Here is an 18,808-nt window from a genome sequence, read left to right on the forward strand (position 1 = left end):
ACTCAAAGCCTTTATTCAACGTGACCACCTTCATCATACATACTATGCCGAATTGGCACATTTTCCCAAAACCCCTCACGCTCCTCCTCCGAGGTCTCCACTCCAAAGTGGTCCTCGGGGTAGAGTTGTGCTGTCCCGTTGAAGGGCCAGCGCAGTTGCCTGATGCATCACCCCCTTACAAAAGTCCTTGGCTCATATCAATACTCTTCTACCAGGCATTGTGGTTTCCTGATAACACTCTGAGGGTGATTTCTCGCCTGCTGCTGTGTCTCATTTCCTTAGAAAATCTGCTCCTGCACCCGCGATGACTACTCTTCTTCTCCAGGTGCCTCCTGGTTGTTTGGTGGGTCTTCTTCCTCTGTCTACGTTCCAAGCAGGTCCATCTCAGGTCTGAGGAGATATCTGAAATATGATGCATTTCTGGTGAATTGTTGATCTCTGCTCTTGGCTATGACGATGGGGCCTTTCACCTCTACTACCTTGATAGGGAAAGGAGCATAGGGGGCATCGGTTTTCCTCACGACTCTGTCATACAAGCACTTCATCTCCTGCCTTGAAATCTTTTGGCTGTGCCGCTGTTCTACAATCAGTTTCCACTCTTGCATGTCGTTACTTGGCGTCGTTCTCCTTTATTTCATTGTCCCCTCCGATCTACCAGGAGGGTGACCAACCTGGTGTTTGCTTGGTAGGCCATGATTATTTATGCCAGTGTCTTGCCTTTTTCCTAGTGAGGCGTGTTCCGATAATCCTTTAGCATCCTACAGAGGGCCCGATGACTGGACATGCCTTCCACGTGTGCTCTTTGTATGGTTTTCTTTATGGAGGACATGAACTTCACAGCCATTCCTTTGGCCTGGGGGTACAGTGGTGAGAATTTCTGATGAGTCAACCCCATGTGCCTGGCAAAATCGTGTCCATTGAATGGAAATAGCTCAACAAGTGCAAGATAGGCAACTGCATAATTGGTAGTGAGATCATAAACAAAGAATGGAATCACAAAAGGATTTTGAACCATGGAAGAAGAGATGTCAGAGCCAGAAAGGACAAAATACATTGTTTGGGAATATCCAGGACAGGACTTGGTGAAAAGCGAGAGAGCATAGAGGGGCTGGATAGCAATTGGCATTAAAACTAGCATTCATATAGATTGTAGAGCATTACCACTAAAACGGTAATTCGAGGTGGATTCTATTGAAATCTTTTGAAAGCGAAGTTGGCTGCATTGTTCTATCAGAATCTGGGTACAGCTGGTGGTAACGGACCAACCTGGCGATTAGGTTTGCAATAATCCTAACTCCTTGGACTGACATTCAAATGAGGCTCTACACACCTTTATCATCTGAAACTCCCACTGTCCTCAACTCATTTTTCACTCGGTAAAGACAGAGGTTAGAGCTCTAGTCCTCTGTATGCTGAAGACAGGTTCCTTCTCAGCCTCAATCACTACTCCTCCCAATACCTCGAAAATGTCCTTAACACTGCTACTGAGCAGCAAAATAGTTGAGGTCTTCCACACAGGCATGTGTGTGAATTATGTGGCTGTCATGTAATTGATAAAGTCGAAGGGGGAGCACGCTGTGAGATAACCCTAATATCAAATTCAAAACAAATGTTGAAAGTTCGGCCTCATCCTATTTCAAAGTTTAGGGATACATTTACTTCCATTATTGGTCTCTGCCAATAATCCCCATGCGTTTTTCTATTTTATTTCTTAATTATCTTGAACAAAATTCAAACCCAAAGAAATTCAGTAGAACTGTTTATTGGGTTTATTGCAAAAGAATTCAAACGGTGTCACTCCATTCCTTTCAATTCAGGTTTAGTCAAAATGCCTTTCACGCATCCAGGGTATATCATCAATCAATACGACGACGAGCAGAACGCTTTTGTACATATGTCAGGTTCAGTGTAGCCAACTCACTGGCTATAATGGTCTCACACTTAGAAATGTTCTCCGTTGAAGATACAAGAAAAGGATGGTTGAAGCAAAGTGCCGTTTAACACCTCACTCTTTGTGAAGGAAGTGGACTAGTTTTGCCTCCAGTTCCCAAACCGCCTTGGGGTGCATCGACTGACATGACACTCAGTCCTGAAAGTTGTGTCCATTACTGAGGCAGTAAAGACTAAACGATGGGGGATCTGAAACGGACATTTGACACCCGCAGTCAACGCAGGGTCTGAACCCCAAAAACGTTGTTGGCTTCGGCATATCATTGAAGAAACGAGAAACAAGAAAACTTAAAAGAAGCAGTGTTCATAAAGCAAGCAGAGTGCACGGAAAAAAAGAAATAAGGTGACTGGGAGCTGCACCTCTATTTACTGGCCCCAATGTCGTATACGGCACGTGGCACGTAGATGTGTCTGGCGGAGCCGTGGTGCAGCCCCTGGCTGTGGAAACATTTCTGAAGAGGAGCTGCACTGGGAGATTGATATCAAAGATGAGTGATCTGTGGAAGGAAAGAATTGAAAAGGCGAAGATCTCCTCCATAGCGTACTGGCAGATCTTCCACTCATGGGAGGCTGAAGTCTACCTGCTCAGAGCATCAGTTGCAACATTATCTGTCCAGGCAAGATGGGCTCCCATCAGGGGCATGAAGACCACAGTCACATTTTCTTTCTTGCAGAGAGGCAGGAACCACACACCTTATTTGTTGAGGTAGTGCATGGCTACTGTGTTGAACGTCAGAACTAATGCAAACGTGCCGCCCCAAACAGAGCAGAGGAAGGCAAACAGGCCCTGCCTGATAGCTCATGTTTTCAGAAAATTCATGTCAGGGATCAGTAAATTTTGATCAGGCTTTGAAAGACTGCCCATCGTTGGTTCTAGCAGGTGAATGGCCCAACCTTTCAAGGAGCCATCTGTGAGTTCAGGTTTGCACTCAGCATGTTGTCCAATTCGGCCACCAGAACATATTTGTAGACACAGTGTCTGAAGCTTGAAAGAGGCCCAAGATGTTGCCCCGAAATTGAGACCGCAGGCATCGGAGCAGTCACTGGAGTGACCTCATGCCCAACCGGGCCTCCAGCACCACGAGGATGCAGGAGGCCAAGAACCCAGCAGTCCCAGTAAGGCAGCGGCTGTGACCATATACTGCGACCGGAAGGCACGCAACATCTGACAGATGTTTGCCACCTGATCCTTGTAAGTGAAGGTCATGAGCAAGCAGAGGACCAGGACCACGCTCAGATGCACTGTAGGGACTAGGATAGCAAACATGGGATTTTGTTAAGTTCAGGGAAAAGCACAAGCTGTTGAACCGTTTGCAGGTATGGTTCAAATGTGCCAACACCAGGTATAGCGAGCATGCCCAAATGAGCCAGTTGACAAGGGAAGGGAAGATGTGAATTCCTCCCTTCCGAGATGAGTCACTACAACTGCCAAGAGGTCGATGAAGGCCCTAGTTGCCATGGAAAGGCAATATGGCACTTACAGAACTGACAGTAGCAACAGGTGTTGTCAACCCTGAATGTCCAGTACTTCCGGTGCTTGAGATGGATCGGCACATGTAAATAGGTGACCTGAAGGTCCAGTAATACCATCTAGTCCTGCAGTTTGAGGGTCTGGAAGATCATTTGTCCCATAGCCGATGAACATACAAGAGCTGAAGATCCATAATGGGATGCAGGCCCCAGTCTTTCTTCAGAACTAGAAAGCGAGTCACAGCCCTTCCTTCACTGTGAAAGGGTACCAGCTCTGAGGCACACTTTTTCAGAATTGAAAAGGGACAACCTCCCCACTTTTGGCATATCATGGATACATTCAAATTCACAGCAGCTTTGGACTGGGGGCTGCCACAGACAGTGGTGGTGGAAAATCCTCCTCCCTGGGTCCTCTAACATCTCTCTTGACATGGGGTGGTGCAGCAACTGTTTGTGAGAAGCCACATTGCCCCTGCCACTGTGAGAAAAAGAGGGCAGGGGCCTGAATGAACAAACTCTCAAAGCAAAGGCAGATGGCTGCTGGATGGCAAGACCCAAGGACTTGGGAATGGCCTTTGAGGATTGAAACTTCTGTACGGTCTCATTTGTCTTTGACCCCAAAAGGTTATTTTCATCACAGGGCATGCTTAGATGTTTGGGCCCGACATTGGGGGGTGAACCCAGAGGTCCTCACCTAGGAGTACCCCTGCAGGACAGACCAGATGCTCATCACATGTAAAACAAAGGAGCTGATGGCTGGAAGGTTTTGAATTAATCGTAACCTCTGTCATTGCTCTGGGCAACCCTCCAGACCATCGTTTTTTTCCCTGCCAACCCATTACAAAAGGGGAAAGACCATATGCAAATCAGGCTTGGTCCCACCACAAAAGAGGCAGGCCAGCCTGAACAGCTAGGTCACATCCTTTCTGCACGAGGCCACAAGCATCCTCAAACATGTTTCGGCTTTGTTGGGCCTCATAAGTGAGGAGTAGCTTGGGTCTCTAGGCCCAGCAGGCACGGGACCCACACGTCTGTCCCACTCGGGGCAACTACAGCAAAACAAAAGAGGTGATGGCTGGAAGGTTTTGAATTAATCTTAACCTCTAGCATTGCTGTTGGCAACTCTCTTGACCATCGTTCTTCACCTCACAGTCAGCTGTCTCAAGACCAGACTGTAAGATGTGGTGCGTGGCTTCCTTCCCATCTGCCACCAGAGAGTTCAAGCCCTCCATCTCCTCAGGTGGGCAAGTTTTTTGTTACCTGAGATCAGACACCGCAGAGAGAACAAGTATTTGGCCGGAGCGCAGGTGGAATTAAAAGCTTTCAAGAACCACTCTGACACCTGTTGACGTTGCAAGGGTGTTTATTTTCTTACTAAAGCCAGATTGGTGTTACGCTCACCTGGTATCCACAGGGACGCCACCCAGCCCTGGTTGGATGATTTGCACTCTCAAACTCTCTCCCAGTCCCTTGGTAAGGCCTCTGGTTAAAGATGGGTCTTAATATTGTAAAAGGTGGATTCTCCGTCCTGCTCCTCGTGGCAGGAGCGCGTAAATGTGGGGGGCAAGCAGTGACCAAGTTACTTCACTGGTGCAAACCCCCCTGTGGGAATCCAGGCCTGCTGCGACTCCGTAGGTTTGCTGCTTTACAGTCTTTATATGCAGTTCTTATGTTCCTCTTAGTTCGAATAATAATGTCTTGCTTCTTTCCTTTTAGGTATGGAAAGGTATTTTGGTGTTGTCATGCAGTTTGAAGAGGAGCATGGGCCGGTAGGCGAAAGCGTGGGGTGTGTGATGCTGTCCGGTGAGTAATGCGCAATGCGCAGCGCTGTTTCACCTTTTATATTGCTAACCTGCGTCTTTTCTCTCCTTGCAGGTTGTGATGTTCCTTGCCGAGCGCCACAATGTTCCAGCAATTATACTGACCAGGAGAGGACTACCCAGGTAAGAATTGTGTGGCTTTCTTCATTCGGGAGGAAACGTGAGTAAACGCTTACTATTGCTCTCTTTTTTTCTCCTCTTTCCAGGTTAAGGTATTCCAGGATGCATGCGGTGCTGGATGATGGAGTTCTTACCTTCAGGTGAGTGGAACTGAAGTCAGCGATGTATTGAAGACAGGATACTGTTCCAGTTAAGTTTCGTAGCGTTCTTTTTCTCTCTGCAAGTCCTTGGTTTCAGGTAAGCTGGCATCAAAGTACTGGACACAGTGAGCGTTACGCTGCCCACAGCAGAATAACGCAAAGCATGTTCTGCTGTTTGGGTGCGGTTTAAATAGTCTCAGGTAAAGTAGTCCAGGTAAAATAGTCCCAGGCCTGCCACACCCGGAAGACTAGACCGCATAGCTCAGTTCCTTGTAACTGAGCTATGTGTGTGCCTCCATGTTGGCTGATTCCCCCCGCCCCCCCAAGTTAAATAGTCCCAAGTAAATAGTCCCATTCTAATGTTGGTCTTTATGATGGTAATGAGCCTAGCGCCAAAGGCGCCAGGACTGTCTCCAAGAGAGTCTTGGATGAAGTTTTAAGGCCTTTGACCTGGCCCTAACTGGAAGGCTGACTTGCCAGTGAGGGCCAGGGAAAAGGGTCATGACAATTGGCTTGTTTATGCTCTGCCCTTTTAGGGCCAACCAAGGGTCTTGGAGAATTTGGAGCATGGCCGGCCTTTACCTACGTCTCAGCACAGGCATCCTTGTGCTACTGATGGTTTTCATGAGCCAACGGCTACCCGACTCCCTGGGGCCTTCTAGCTGTCAATATCCTATCCTCGCCTAGTGTTCTATGGAAGTTGGGGATTGTGCCTCCTTCTGCACGATTCCAACTATTCAGCATACTTGCATAATCTCACCTGGCCCTCTGCTCTACAATGGTGTCCCAGGATGTGTTCCTCCCCACCAATCTATTATCCCTCCAATGTTACACTCTGCCTTCCTGTCTGCACCCGTTTGTTACCTTATTTCCTTCTTCTCGCGCCCCGCAGCGTCTACTCCTCTTCTCACTACTACCTCCAGCTACCGCCTTACTACTCCCTCAGATGTTACCTCTTTGCTCCTTACTACTACTTCACTTCCTTGTCACTATTACTTCTTCATTACTGCTACCACCTCTCTCCTGTTCCTACTAGCACTTCTACTCTACTAGCACTCCTACTGCCGCCTCTCCCCACTACCATGTCTTCTCTACACTGCTACCTCTCCGCCACTATTACTATTTCCCTTCTCTTATTACTACCTTGCCTCTCTCTCTCCTCACTACCAGTCTACAACTACCACTACAACTACTGCTCACAAATATCCACTCCCACTTTACTACTTTTACTACTTACCACCACTACTTACAACCATTACTACTTCCTCCACTTACAGTCACAACTACATCCACTCTTCTATTGCTAAACCACTACTCATATCACACACACACACACACACACACACACACACACACACACACACACACACACACACACACACACACACACACACACACACACACACACACACACACACACACACACACACACACACACACACACACACACACACACACACACACACACACACACACACACACACACTCTGCAGAATGTTCTCGAAAGACAATAGCTATGCTATAAAGCATGGTGCAATAAAGGCTAGTCCTAAACTTATTTAGAGACACCAGGAGAAGAAGTTGAGGGTTGTACCGGAACTATAAAAACTATATAAAAATAGAGTACCCAAACAACTCTGCACCATCTCTGTGGCTGGTATCTACTTCAGACTCATAGAATCATATAAATATACCCCTGCTACCATTCAATATCGATTTCTCTAGATTGAATGACCCTACAGAGAGAACAGCAACGCATAGAAAATATTTTATTAATATTCAATTGTCATTAAAAACATGTATAAAAAATATAATTTTTTATACATGTACAAACGAATTACGCCACAAAGTAACTCGTGCAACCAATAAAAGTGACTTGTCCAATATTATTCCACAAATACATACAGTACTCAAAAAGATGATGATAAAAAAGGAAGAGCCTTAGATCAAAACTATCTGCTACCCAGCACACAAGGTTTAAGTTTTAAGACGTCTTAATTGTATGTCCTGTAACCCTAGTTACGTTTTTACAATTCCAGGGCTACTGCTATGTAGCTCACAAAAACATTCAATGTGTGATTGATACGTCTGCTCTAAAATGAAGTACATATATGCCTAACACGTTTCGTTCCTCCTTTCGTTCAACATTGTTGGTAGAACTTAGTATGGGGACAAATCCTCTCAACATTAGGATAACCTTCTGCAAGACACCTCTCTAGAATCAAGATATTCTTAGTAGCAATCAATAGAAATAGATTCCTTAATCTTAATGTGTGGAGCCATGTAAAAAACAGTGCAGAAACAGCTTTAATTAATGCTGTTCTTTGAATCTAGTATATTAGCACAACAAAAAAAAAATATTGAGGGGCACTTACCACCGATATCCTGACTGTTATAATGGTGAGACAAACGTCTAGGAACTAGACAATTACCCGTAGATGCGCACAACAAAGTAAATGGTGTTTTCACACCAACCTGCATACTCAACAAAAAGCCAACATATAACTGTCTATAAAACCCAACTGTGTTTATTTAGCTCCACTTACTTGCACTAGGACCTGATGACTTCAATACTTCACACACTCAGGCCAGAGTCAAAGCATCTAAATTATTCCTCACTTAATCCTGCATAGGCACACCATAAGCAGCAAGAGAAGAAGAGGAGTCGAACAAACAACACACATTCTATAATTAATGTGGGTGTCATGCCACAATATGGAAGGAAATTAATCAAATGCACGTGTGCACTCAGTTATCATATAGCTTCATACTTACTAATGGCATTGCAGGAGTGGCCAAAGGCGGCATAAGGAAGCCAATGGACACTGCTGTTAACTACATCAGAAGCGTCGCCATATGTGCAATGCCCCTGTCACACAAAAGACTAGGACAGCAGTAGCTGTCATCAAATGAATGAAAGAATAATAACTTTTGTTGAACCATAAAAGCAGCAATGATCATATATACATACAACAACATTCATTAAAACAAATTAATCCCTAGAATTATATTATGTTGTGTGCAATTTAAAATGGGCATTGCTTGAATTGACACAAGTCCAACAAATATAAAACCCAAATAAGTCACAATGGATTAAAAATCAGTTAAATATTATCTTAGTCACAAGCTAAAACAGAAATTCATAAAATAGCCTAGTTGTTGGGGGCTTGTTGACTGGAAACCTTCTTGCACCGCAGCACATTCATTCTTCTGAACCAAGCCCTATAGATAGATTTGGCTACAAAGTGCGAGATGTTGAGATCTGCATTCCTCTTACAGCGTTCCAACGTCTAATTCACCCTGTGAACTCATTTTGTTCCAAGGATTGGCATAAGACACTTAGCTCCAAAGTCGCTATATCTAGGACAGAACAACATGAAGTGCGATACAGTCTCATTTGTGGCCCCACAGGCCAAACAATCTGAGCTTGGATTACTCACATTTCTCAGAAAGTAGGCCACTCGCAGGATCCCTGCTCTCAAATCATAATAACGAGCGGGCTAGACTGGGTGTGTTGGCATCTAAGTAACAATCAAAACCAAAGGCCTCTTTGACCTGCAGATACTGCTGATCACAGGAGAGCTTTGCCTAAACTGCCACCATAGCTCTTCTGTGGTTTGTTTTGCAGGCCATTTTAACCACTTCCTTGCTAGCTTGAGGGCTGATCCCAATACTGGTCAAGACCCAAGGTCCTGCGCCAGTATTTGATGTGCTTGAGCAGCTACCTTCCAGTAATACAAATGTAATTATCAGTTCCTTGGACATATGTAGCCCGGGTACTGTCCAGATACGAACCCAAAGATGCAGAGGTTTTCCAGCTGTTAAATACTTAATAGGGCACACATCGCATTCTCAGTGCAGTATGGCATTCAGAGCACTATTTGGTTGCACCATAATTGATTTGAAAAATCTATTTTCTGCTACTCCCAGGGCTGTTGTCTTTGCGGTACCCCAAATCTCTGCATCATACATCGCGGTGGGTATGGCCTTTAATCTATATAATTCGAGGACAAGGATCAATGCACCCTTTTCATGCAATGAATCGAATTTCCTAATGCCACGCCAATATTTGGACAATGTTGTGATGGCTTTGGAGACTTGGTCACACCATGAGCCAGTCTTAGCAAAACATAGGCCCAGATAGTTATAGGTAGTGACCTGCTCCAGCATGACCCCCGTCTATCTCTATGTGTGCCTTCACATATCTGGCTGTTCTATGTCTGAAAACTAGGGTTTTGGTTTTATTGATTTCCAGGCAGAGGTCATCACATTTCTTCGCAAATACTGATGATGTGTGCCTTATACCCACCGGGGACGTTGACAGCAACATTGCGTCACACATGAGGAAGAGCTGGAAATTAGAGGTTTCCAATCCTAGGTGGATTCAAGCCACTTGCCTTCAACACCCCTATTAAGCTGTTGATATGGATACAAAAGAGGAGTGGGGCAAATAAACAACCCTGCCTGACTCCAAGCTGGACCTCAACCGTCTCTGTATTTTCTCCGTTCATCCCCAGTCTTACAGAGGCACTATTATTGGAGTATAATAGCTCAATGATTGACAATAGGCCTGCGGGAAAATTATAACCATGCAAGATCTCCCATAGTTAGTTGCGTGGTACAGCATCAAATGCGTTTTTCAAATCAGCAAATACAGCATACAACCTGTTATTCAGGCACGTGTATTCATTGACAAGTAGGTGAGTCTCAGACACTGCTCCAAGGTACCCATCCCCCTGTTGGAAGCCCACCTGGAGAGAGTTTATTACTCCAGTTGATTCCACCCACTCTTGGAGGTGACCTAGGATAGTCTTTGCAAACAATTTCCCTTCCCCATCTAACAGGGAGATGCGGCAGTAGTTTTCTGTTATGTCTTTCCGACCGTTCTTGAACATGGGCACAATCAGAGCCTCTCGCCAGGTGGCTGGGACTAAAACCGTCTCTATCACTGCGCTGAAAACTATTGCCAAGACCAGCCCTATATTGTTAGCTTGTGATAAAAAGATCTATAGGTAAGCAATCGGGCTTTGGTGCATTTCGATCTCACAGGGCTGAAATGGGCTTGAGTACCTCTTCAGTGCTCACTACAAGATCTGGTTTGTGCATTGACAGAATGGCCGGTTCTGGGTGAGGAATGCCCCTGTTTGCCACACGGGGTAGAGGCCTTGGCATTGAGCCATGCCGCCAGCCGCCAACCTACTGTGCCGATCCTTGATGGTGCGCTTGGAGAACCCAAGCCAAATCTTGCAATACGCTTCCTTGTGATCCGGGTGGAGATAGTAGAGGCACTGGGAGTGATTGTCCTCCACAAACACATTTCTCAATCCGCAGCTGGAGCAGAGTTTAAAGAGGGAACTGCCGTCCTTTTCCTCCCACATGATCCGGAGTGCGTTGTAGGCCCGATGGCATTCTGGAATCTTCAATGATAAACTCTCATCGATTCTGCCCTTGAGGGGCTTTGAAAGACGCCAACAAATGGATCGCTGCTTGCCGGTCAAAGGAACGAAAGAGCATGTGGGCTCGATTTGTCAAGAATAGGAACTTTTTCACAAAAAAGTGCGAAAATGTAGAAAAGATCTCCGAGCAAAACACAAGGACTCCCAACACTTGAACATGCGGTCAAAATCTGAAGATGGCTGCCAGAGGAAGGGCTTAGGGAGAGGGCAGTCACTGGCTGCAGGCACTATGACCCAGAGCTCAGTGATTGGTTTAGAGTAGAAAGACAGTTTGTAAGTGAAAGTGAAACTTTTTTTCTTTTACCGAGGATTCCCAGCCTGACGACAGAGAATTTTCATGAGCATGTGAATCCATGCCAGACTCCATGCTGGAGAAGTGCAATAACAAGCCCATTGCTAGGCCACATCTCCAACGAGATGCAGGAAATGCTTAATTAATCCTATGAATTCTATTATGGGAGAGATACCAACAGAGCATTGTGTACCCATTTTGTTTCAACTGAACACAATTTGACAAATTTGCAAAATGAGACCAAATATTAAACCATGCCATTTCATCAATTAGGGATCCATTCTCTTCTTCCCATTTAGTCATGTATACATGCAGCGGACAAAACTGGCTAGCATTGAGTATCCTATAGCAAGTAGAAATGTTTCTGTCTGGTGGGTCCCCCAAAAATAGATCTTCAATTTTCATTGTGTCCCTGCTACCCCGCATGGCTAACCTAGCACTGGCCACCCAAATCTGAAGCTGTATATAATTATATTTATCATCATCAGTTACTAAAAAGGCTTGACAGAGTAGCTCCTACTGCAAAAAAATGCCCTAATCAAACCAACCCTCCTTCGGACCACCAATGAAACCGGCAAGGACAAAGGCCTGGCGGAAACTTGGGTTCTTCCAAATTGGATTAAGTGGCGATGGGAATGTTGTGAGAGCATATTTCTTCACAGAGTTAACCTCAACTACTGTTGCCCTAGTTGTCTGAAGAACTTTAGTGAAAACTTTCCTAGACATTGGCATGCGCCAACACCATTCGTGTAAGGGAAGCCCCATGCCCGACATCTCAATATCTGCCCAGTGTTAAACCCAAGGACCTCTGATTTGCTCTCTAGAAAGGGGGGGGGGAGCGACTGTGCTGCATACAAATAACTTTCTAGATCCAAAACTGATTCCGCACTGTAGGCTGAGCAGACCACTGCATTTATACACGCCTACAAGGTCCCAGTAAGGCTGCTACCATCACATTTGTCAAACCGAATTTGAAAACAAAATGGAAGTTGCGGGCACAGCACATATTTATTCATAATTTCGCCATACATGAGGAATTTAGTATGAACTACAGCATCAATTATCTCTTTAATCTGGCAAGTACAACTTCTTGATTGATGTCACATTATAACTAACGCCACACTGCAACTTGATTCAACTCTAGGTATTGGTATATGTTTATCTTCTGTCAAAATACAGACTTTAAGCATTTGAACACGCTTAATGACTGTGCCGCAAAGTATACTCTAAAAGGACCACAGCATCCAGTTTCAAATCAATATTTGATTGCCAGATAAAGTACACCACTTTACACACAGGAAGTTCCAAGAATGATGCTTCTATTAAGTGTTAGGCCCTCTGAAAGTTCAAAGAGCATAACATGTGTAGTTCTTCTTAGAGAAATGTCAGAAGCGTGATGTTAATACCTTAGTCTTCCAATGAATATAACGAGACTCTCTAAAACAACTTTTAAATTGCACATGACTTTAGAACAAGAATTACACTTTCTTTTTAAAGAATTAATGTGTCAAATAATTTAGTATGGTACTAGCGCATTGGGGGAACAGAACTTCAGTTTCCATGGTGTGACAGCAATATTAGTGACAGAGAGAGTTGGAGATGAAAAGATCCAAAGAGTTACTCCCTGTGTGGCTAGGTGGATTATGGATAGAGAGGAGAGCGCGCTCACTAAGAAAAGACTGAAATTCAGATTTCTGAGAAGTGGTTGGAGAGGGAAGGCTAAGGTCACCTAAGAGAATGAGGTGATCTCTAGTGGAAAGAGAATCAAGGAGTTGCCCAAGATTATCAACGACTGGTCTTGTGAGACCAGGAGAGAGAGAGATGGAGATGTGACCTGAGTGAGGGGGACCAATAGTAGAGATTAATAAATTCACATAGAACTTGATTAGCACTCAAAGAGACCATCAGATGTTTTAAAGCAATGTCATTCAACAGATTGGAGGATTCAAGCAACAGTTAATTTATTTCAACAATGTTTCCAGAGTACTGTATATTTTTTTTTAAGTTAAATATTTGCTGCCTTTTCTTTGGACTAATTTTCTAGATAGAACATATAAAAATAGCATTTGCTGCACTCTTTTCTACAATCAAATGAAACACAGAATATTCTAGTTTGACATGCCTACTGTGAAACCTACCTGCAAATTATAATCTTGGAGGATTTTGACCAAAGAATCCCTTAAATTAGGAATCTCCATGCCCTCCTTAATGCGGCGAATCAGAAGAATGGGATCAACGTGTGTTCCAATATTGTTCAGCAGGCCAGTAATAAATGCTGCAGACAGAACAAACCAGGAAATAGCAAATTAAAATTGCTCTATGCAAAATGCTTCCTTAAATGGTTTGCTTTTTTAAATCTTTGGTGTCAACAACTATGCTGTGCATTTGATGTTTTCTTAATCTAATAAACTACACCCAACATAGAAATGTAAATTCCTATCAAATAAAGTACAACGATAGATTTCCGCACTTATTTTAACAGCCAATTCAGCATAATTTGTGAACACCAAGTTATAACTTTGAAGAACTCATGTGTATCCTCTATTTCTTACTAGATCTAATAATTGAAGGGGGAGGCTAAGAAGGTGGTCTCCACCAGAAGCAGAAGACAGAAAGTTGAAGAACAACAAATTACTTAACTCTCAGTAATATTCTTTCTGATGGATTTTCCACCTATGAATTCCTCATCCTTGATATCTATCTCGTAGTGTAGCTGCTCTTCGGAAATGTTTCCGCTGCCAAGGGACAGAGCAGGGTTTCACGTGGGTTAAGCCTTAAACCGCTATGTGCTGGACATGATGTTAGGGCCAATATGGGATACATTACTCACCGTAATAGTATTTCTGATACTTGTTACTGCTTAGATTCACATGCTGTGCATAGGCCAACATCTAGTGGAAGCTACGGAGTATTACAGTTTGTTTTTTGAAACTCGAAAAAGGGCGTCGACACAGGGCATGCAAGTTATACTATCCCTAGTGTGACGTCCACTGTACCCATGATCCCTCACGCGTGTAGGACCCTCAGATTGCTTTTTTTCTGACATGAGGTAGCATGAGGAGTAGCGCGAGTACAGATAATCCAAGCAGATGGATAGATAGATAGATAGATAGATAGATAGATAAGACTACAAGCAACCAACCGCCTTTTCTCAGAGGGGAGGAAGGGTGGGACGCATGTGAATCTAAGCAGATACAAGCATCAGAAATACGATTACGGTGAGTAATGTATCCCTTCTGAGGCTTGTGGAATCTGCCTAGATCACATGCTGTGCATAGATTAGCAAGCAATGTTAGAAGAAGGAGGTGGGAAGTGAGAAGGGTCATAAGCAAATAAATGTCTTAGAACCGCTTGTCCCACTTGAGTATCTGTCCTGGAATGGGTGTCAATGCAGTAGTGTTGAGAAAATGTGTGAATAGAGTTCCAAGTAGCTGCTTTGCAAATGGTGTCAAGGGATACATTTGCAATGAAAGCCAGAGTGGCCCCAATGCCTCTTGTAGAGTGGGCTCTTGGCGTGAAAGGCAAAGTCTTTTCAGAAAGGGAGTAACACAGCTGGATACAGTTAACAATCCACTTAGAGATGGCACCTTTAGAGACGCGATCTCCCTCCTTGACTGTATCTACGGAGACAAATAGTTGGTCTGTTTTCCTTAACGGTCTGGGTTTGTTTACATAGTATGGGACCGCTCTACGCACATCTAGGGTGTGTAGTTTCACCTCAGCCGAGCTTTGTGGGTCTTGGAAGGAAGCCGGAAGCTCGATGGACTGGTTCACGTGGAATTTAGAAATAAAAACTTAGGTGAGAACCTAGGATGTGTACGTAAAACCAGTTTATCTTTATGAACCGTAAAGAAAGGATCCTGCACCGACAGCCTGAATTTCACTGACCCTTCTTATAGATGTAATTGCTACTAAGAAGGCCGTTTTATATGTCAGGTGTTTGAGACTGCTTTTATGCATGGGCTCGAATGGGGGTCCCTTGAGTTTAGATAGCAGCACATTAAGGTCCCATCCTAGTGGTGGGTTAGAAATTGGAGGGTGAAGTCTCTTTACTTCTTCCATGAAGGCTTTAACCACTGGTACTTTCCACCACAACACCTTGTTATGGGAGGTGGTGTATGCTGACAGAGCTGCCAGGTGTACCTTCAGTGAATTAAAAACCAAACCTGCGTCCAGCAGGTGGGGCATGTATGTGACAATTGTGGAAGGAGTACAATCAACTGGGTTGATTTGCTTACTCTCGCACAAGATAACGTATCTTTTCCATTTGTCAAAGTAGCAGTGCCTCGTGTTTGGCTTCCTAGATTCTCTTAGGATGTCCATACATCTTTGCAGTAAATTGAGATGTCCGAACTCTATGACCTCAGGAGCCATGCTGCCAGGTTCATTGAGTTGGGTTGAGGATGCACCTTCTGACCTTAGTGCTGGGACAGTAAGTTGTGCCAGCCCGGGAGTTTGATGGGTTCGCATACCGCTAGTCTGCGTAAGTGCGGGAACCACGGTTGTCTCGCCCACATGGGAGCAACTAGGATGAGCGTCATCTATTCTCTGTTCATCTTGTTGACCACCTTCCTGATGAGGTGTTGGTGGAAAAGCGTACGCAAACATCCCTGACCAGTTCATCCCTAGGGCGTTCCCCTGGGGGTCTGGTTCGGGGAGCCTTGATGCGAATCCTGGGCATTGTCTGTTTTCATTTGTGGCAAATAGGTCTATAGTGGGGAAACCCCACTGAGAGTAGAGATCTTCTACGATTTCTCTGTGTAGACACCATTCATGTTCCTCTGGGAGGGGATCTCTGCTCAAAGCGTCCGCCAGAGAATTGAGATCCCCTGGAACATGTTGCGATGACAGGAAGATGTTCCGTTTGAGTGCCCATATCCAAATTTTCTGTGCAAGCTTGGACAGATTTGGCGAACAAGTCCTTCCTTGTTTTTGCAGGTAAAATATGGCTGTTGTGCTGTCTGTCCGGATCTGCACTGACAGGTTCAACAGGTAGGGCTCGAACGCTTGAAGCGCTCTGAATACTGCCAGAAGCTCTAACAGATTGATATGATTCTTGGCTACTGAGTGAGACCAGAGACCCTGAGCTGTGTGGTGGAGATGGCGTGCTCCTACCCTGACAGGCATGCGTCCGTTGTGACTATAGCCTGTATGTCAGGATCGTAAAAGGGTTTCCCCTTGGACAGATTTTCTCTTGTCCACCAGTGAAGGCTTTGTACAAGTGTTGGCGAAACGATCACTAGATCGTCCCACTGACCACTTGCCTGAGACCACTGTTTCGCCAACCATTCCTGCATGGGACGCATGCGCAGGCGCGCGTGCGAGACCAGGTAAAAACATGACGCCATCATGCCCAGCAACCGCATTGCTTTGCGTATCGTAATCTGCCGACCGGCCTGATATTGCAGAATTTGCAGCAGTATTTTCAGAATTCTTTCCTCTGATGGAAAGGCCAACCCCACTTGAGTGTTTAGGACAGCTCCTAGGAACTGTTTGGAGGTGCTTGGCACCAGACTTGACTTTTTCTCGTTTATGGAGAAACCTAATTCGAAGAGGAGGTCGATCGTTCTTTGAATGTTTGTTCTGCAAATTACTGGGGTCTCCCAAGTGATGAGCCAGTCGTCCAGGTAAGGGAACACTGGGATTGCCACCCTGCATAGGTGTGCCACCGACACCGCCAGTACCTTGGTGACTACCCTTGGAGCCGAGGCTATCCCGAAGGGCAGTACCTTGAACTGGTAGTGCTGACTGTCCACCCTGAAGCGCAAGTATCTTCTGTGCGCTGGGAACATGGAAATATAAAAATAGGCATCTTTCATGTCCAATGTTGCCATGTAATTTCCCTTTTTTAGGAGGGGGATTACCTCTTGGAGAATAGTCATGCGAAATTTTTGGGGCTTGACATACTTGTTTGCAGGCCGTAAGTCCAATACTGGGCGCATTGTCAAATCTTTTTTTGGCACAAGGAAGTAAGTAGAATAAATACCCTTGTTTACCTGGTGTCCCGGGAAGAGTTCTATCGCATCCTTTGCTAGAAGATTGGCGATTTCTTCGAGGAGGATCTTCTGATGGTCTAATGAGTGTACTTATTGTCGTGGAGGGTGGTTTCGGGGACACTCTAAAAGTTGTATGCAGTATCCTGCGGACACTGAACAGCACCCATCTGTCTGATGTGATCCCTTCCCAAGCTTGGGTGAAGTTGGAAATGCGTCCCCCTACTGGGGATGCGTGAGAAGGGACCCTGAACGGAACGTCACTGTTTTGGGGGAGTCGTGCCGCTGCCTCTACCCTTACCACAACCTCTTCCGTTACCCCTGCCATAACCCCGGGTAAACTGCTGGTTGTTGTTGTTCCATGGTGTACCCTGCCCCTGGGAAAAAATGGAGCCTCTCTGGGAATTTTGGCCGCGTGTGCGATGAAATTTCCCATTTCCCCCTTTGATACGGGGGTTTGTTGGTTAATTGGTCCAAGGATTTAAGAGTCTCGTACTCATCCTTGGCATTTTTTAGCACATCCTCTACCGCCTTGCCAAACAGTAGATCAGGCTCCACCGGTTTATCTATTAACGATGCATGGGTCTCGGGTTTGAACCCAGATTGCCGTAACCAAGCATGTCTTTTGATAACAGTGGTTTCTGCTATCAATCTGCCGGCGTTGTCCGCGGCATCAAAGGTTGCTTTTAAGATGCAACCGGACACGACTCTTCCCTCCGACGCAACCCTTGCCAACTGGCTTTTTAAGGGTTCTGGGGCAGAGTCGATGAGTGCCGCGACTTCTTCCCACCGGTGGCAGTTGTAACTCGCCAGTAGGGTGGTCGAGTTGGCGATCCTTGCCTGGTAAGCGGAAGTGGAAGCAACTTTCCTACCCAAACCATAAATCTTTTTGCTCTCCTTGTCGGGAGGAGCTTCAGAGGATGATAGGGGCGTTCCTGCCCTCTTTTGGGTGTGTGTCACTACCAGGGAGTCTGGTTTCAGATGCCCCCTTATGTACAGCGGGTCTGATTGGGCTGCCTTGAATAGTTTCTCTATCCTGGGGTTTACCACCCTGTTGAGGTTAGGATTTACAAGGGAAGGGTCTATTTTCCTTTGTATAGATTTGAGGATAGGGATGGCCAGGGCAACAGGTCTCCTTTCTCCCACTAATTCCTCGGCACGTCCCTCTCTTCCTGTGCTCCCTCGGTGTCAACGTGGAAGTGTTCTGCCGCTCTGGACAAAACTTCATTCAGGAAAGGTTGGTTGTCGACAGGGGAGTCGGTAACCGGGGGTTCCTTGTCTACTGGGGAGTCTACCCTGTAAGTTTCTGGGTCATCCTCATCCTCCTCTTGGTCCTCGTCATCCCCATAGTAGCCCGTCCCAGTTTGGTCTCCCAACGTGCCCAAATCTGGATCTTCACTAAAAGGTGGATCCTCATATTGAGAGTAGGGCTGTACACAGAAAGGGTCCGAAGATCGACCTTGTGTTGGTGTTTCAAACCGGGACTTCTCACTTGGGGGTATTGTGTCCCTAGAGCCTGAGGGTGTAGCCCCGTCAGGGGTATAGGAGAGGAAGTGCTCAGAATTCT

The 18,808-nt window shown here is 45.4% G+C and overlaps 1 protein-coding gene across 2 annotated transcripts in view; it reads right to left on the minus strand.

Moving 5' to 3' along the window:
* VPS41 (VPS41 subunit of HOPS complex) overlaps positions 1–18,808 on the minus strand; it is a 1,668,740-nt gene that overhangs the window by 135,785 nt on the left and 1,514,147 nt on the right. For both annotated transcript variants that reach the window (XM_069613279.1, XM_069613280.1), the window contains one exon: positions 13,387–13,523. In XM_069613279.1, the coding sequence (XP_069469380.1) occupies positions 13,387–13,523 (137 nt within the window). The remainder of the gene's footprint in view (positions 1–13,386; positions 13,524–18,808) is intronic.

Source organism: Ambystoma mexicanum, chromosome 5p, assembly GCF_040938575.1.
Source record: "Ambystoma mexicanum isolate Mex_15411 chromosome 5p, UKY_AmexF1_1, whole genome shotgun sequence".
Taxonomy (NCBI): domain Eukaryota; kingdom Metazoa; phylum Chordata; class Amphibia; order Caudata; family Ambystomatidae; genus Ambystoma; species Ambystoma mexicanum.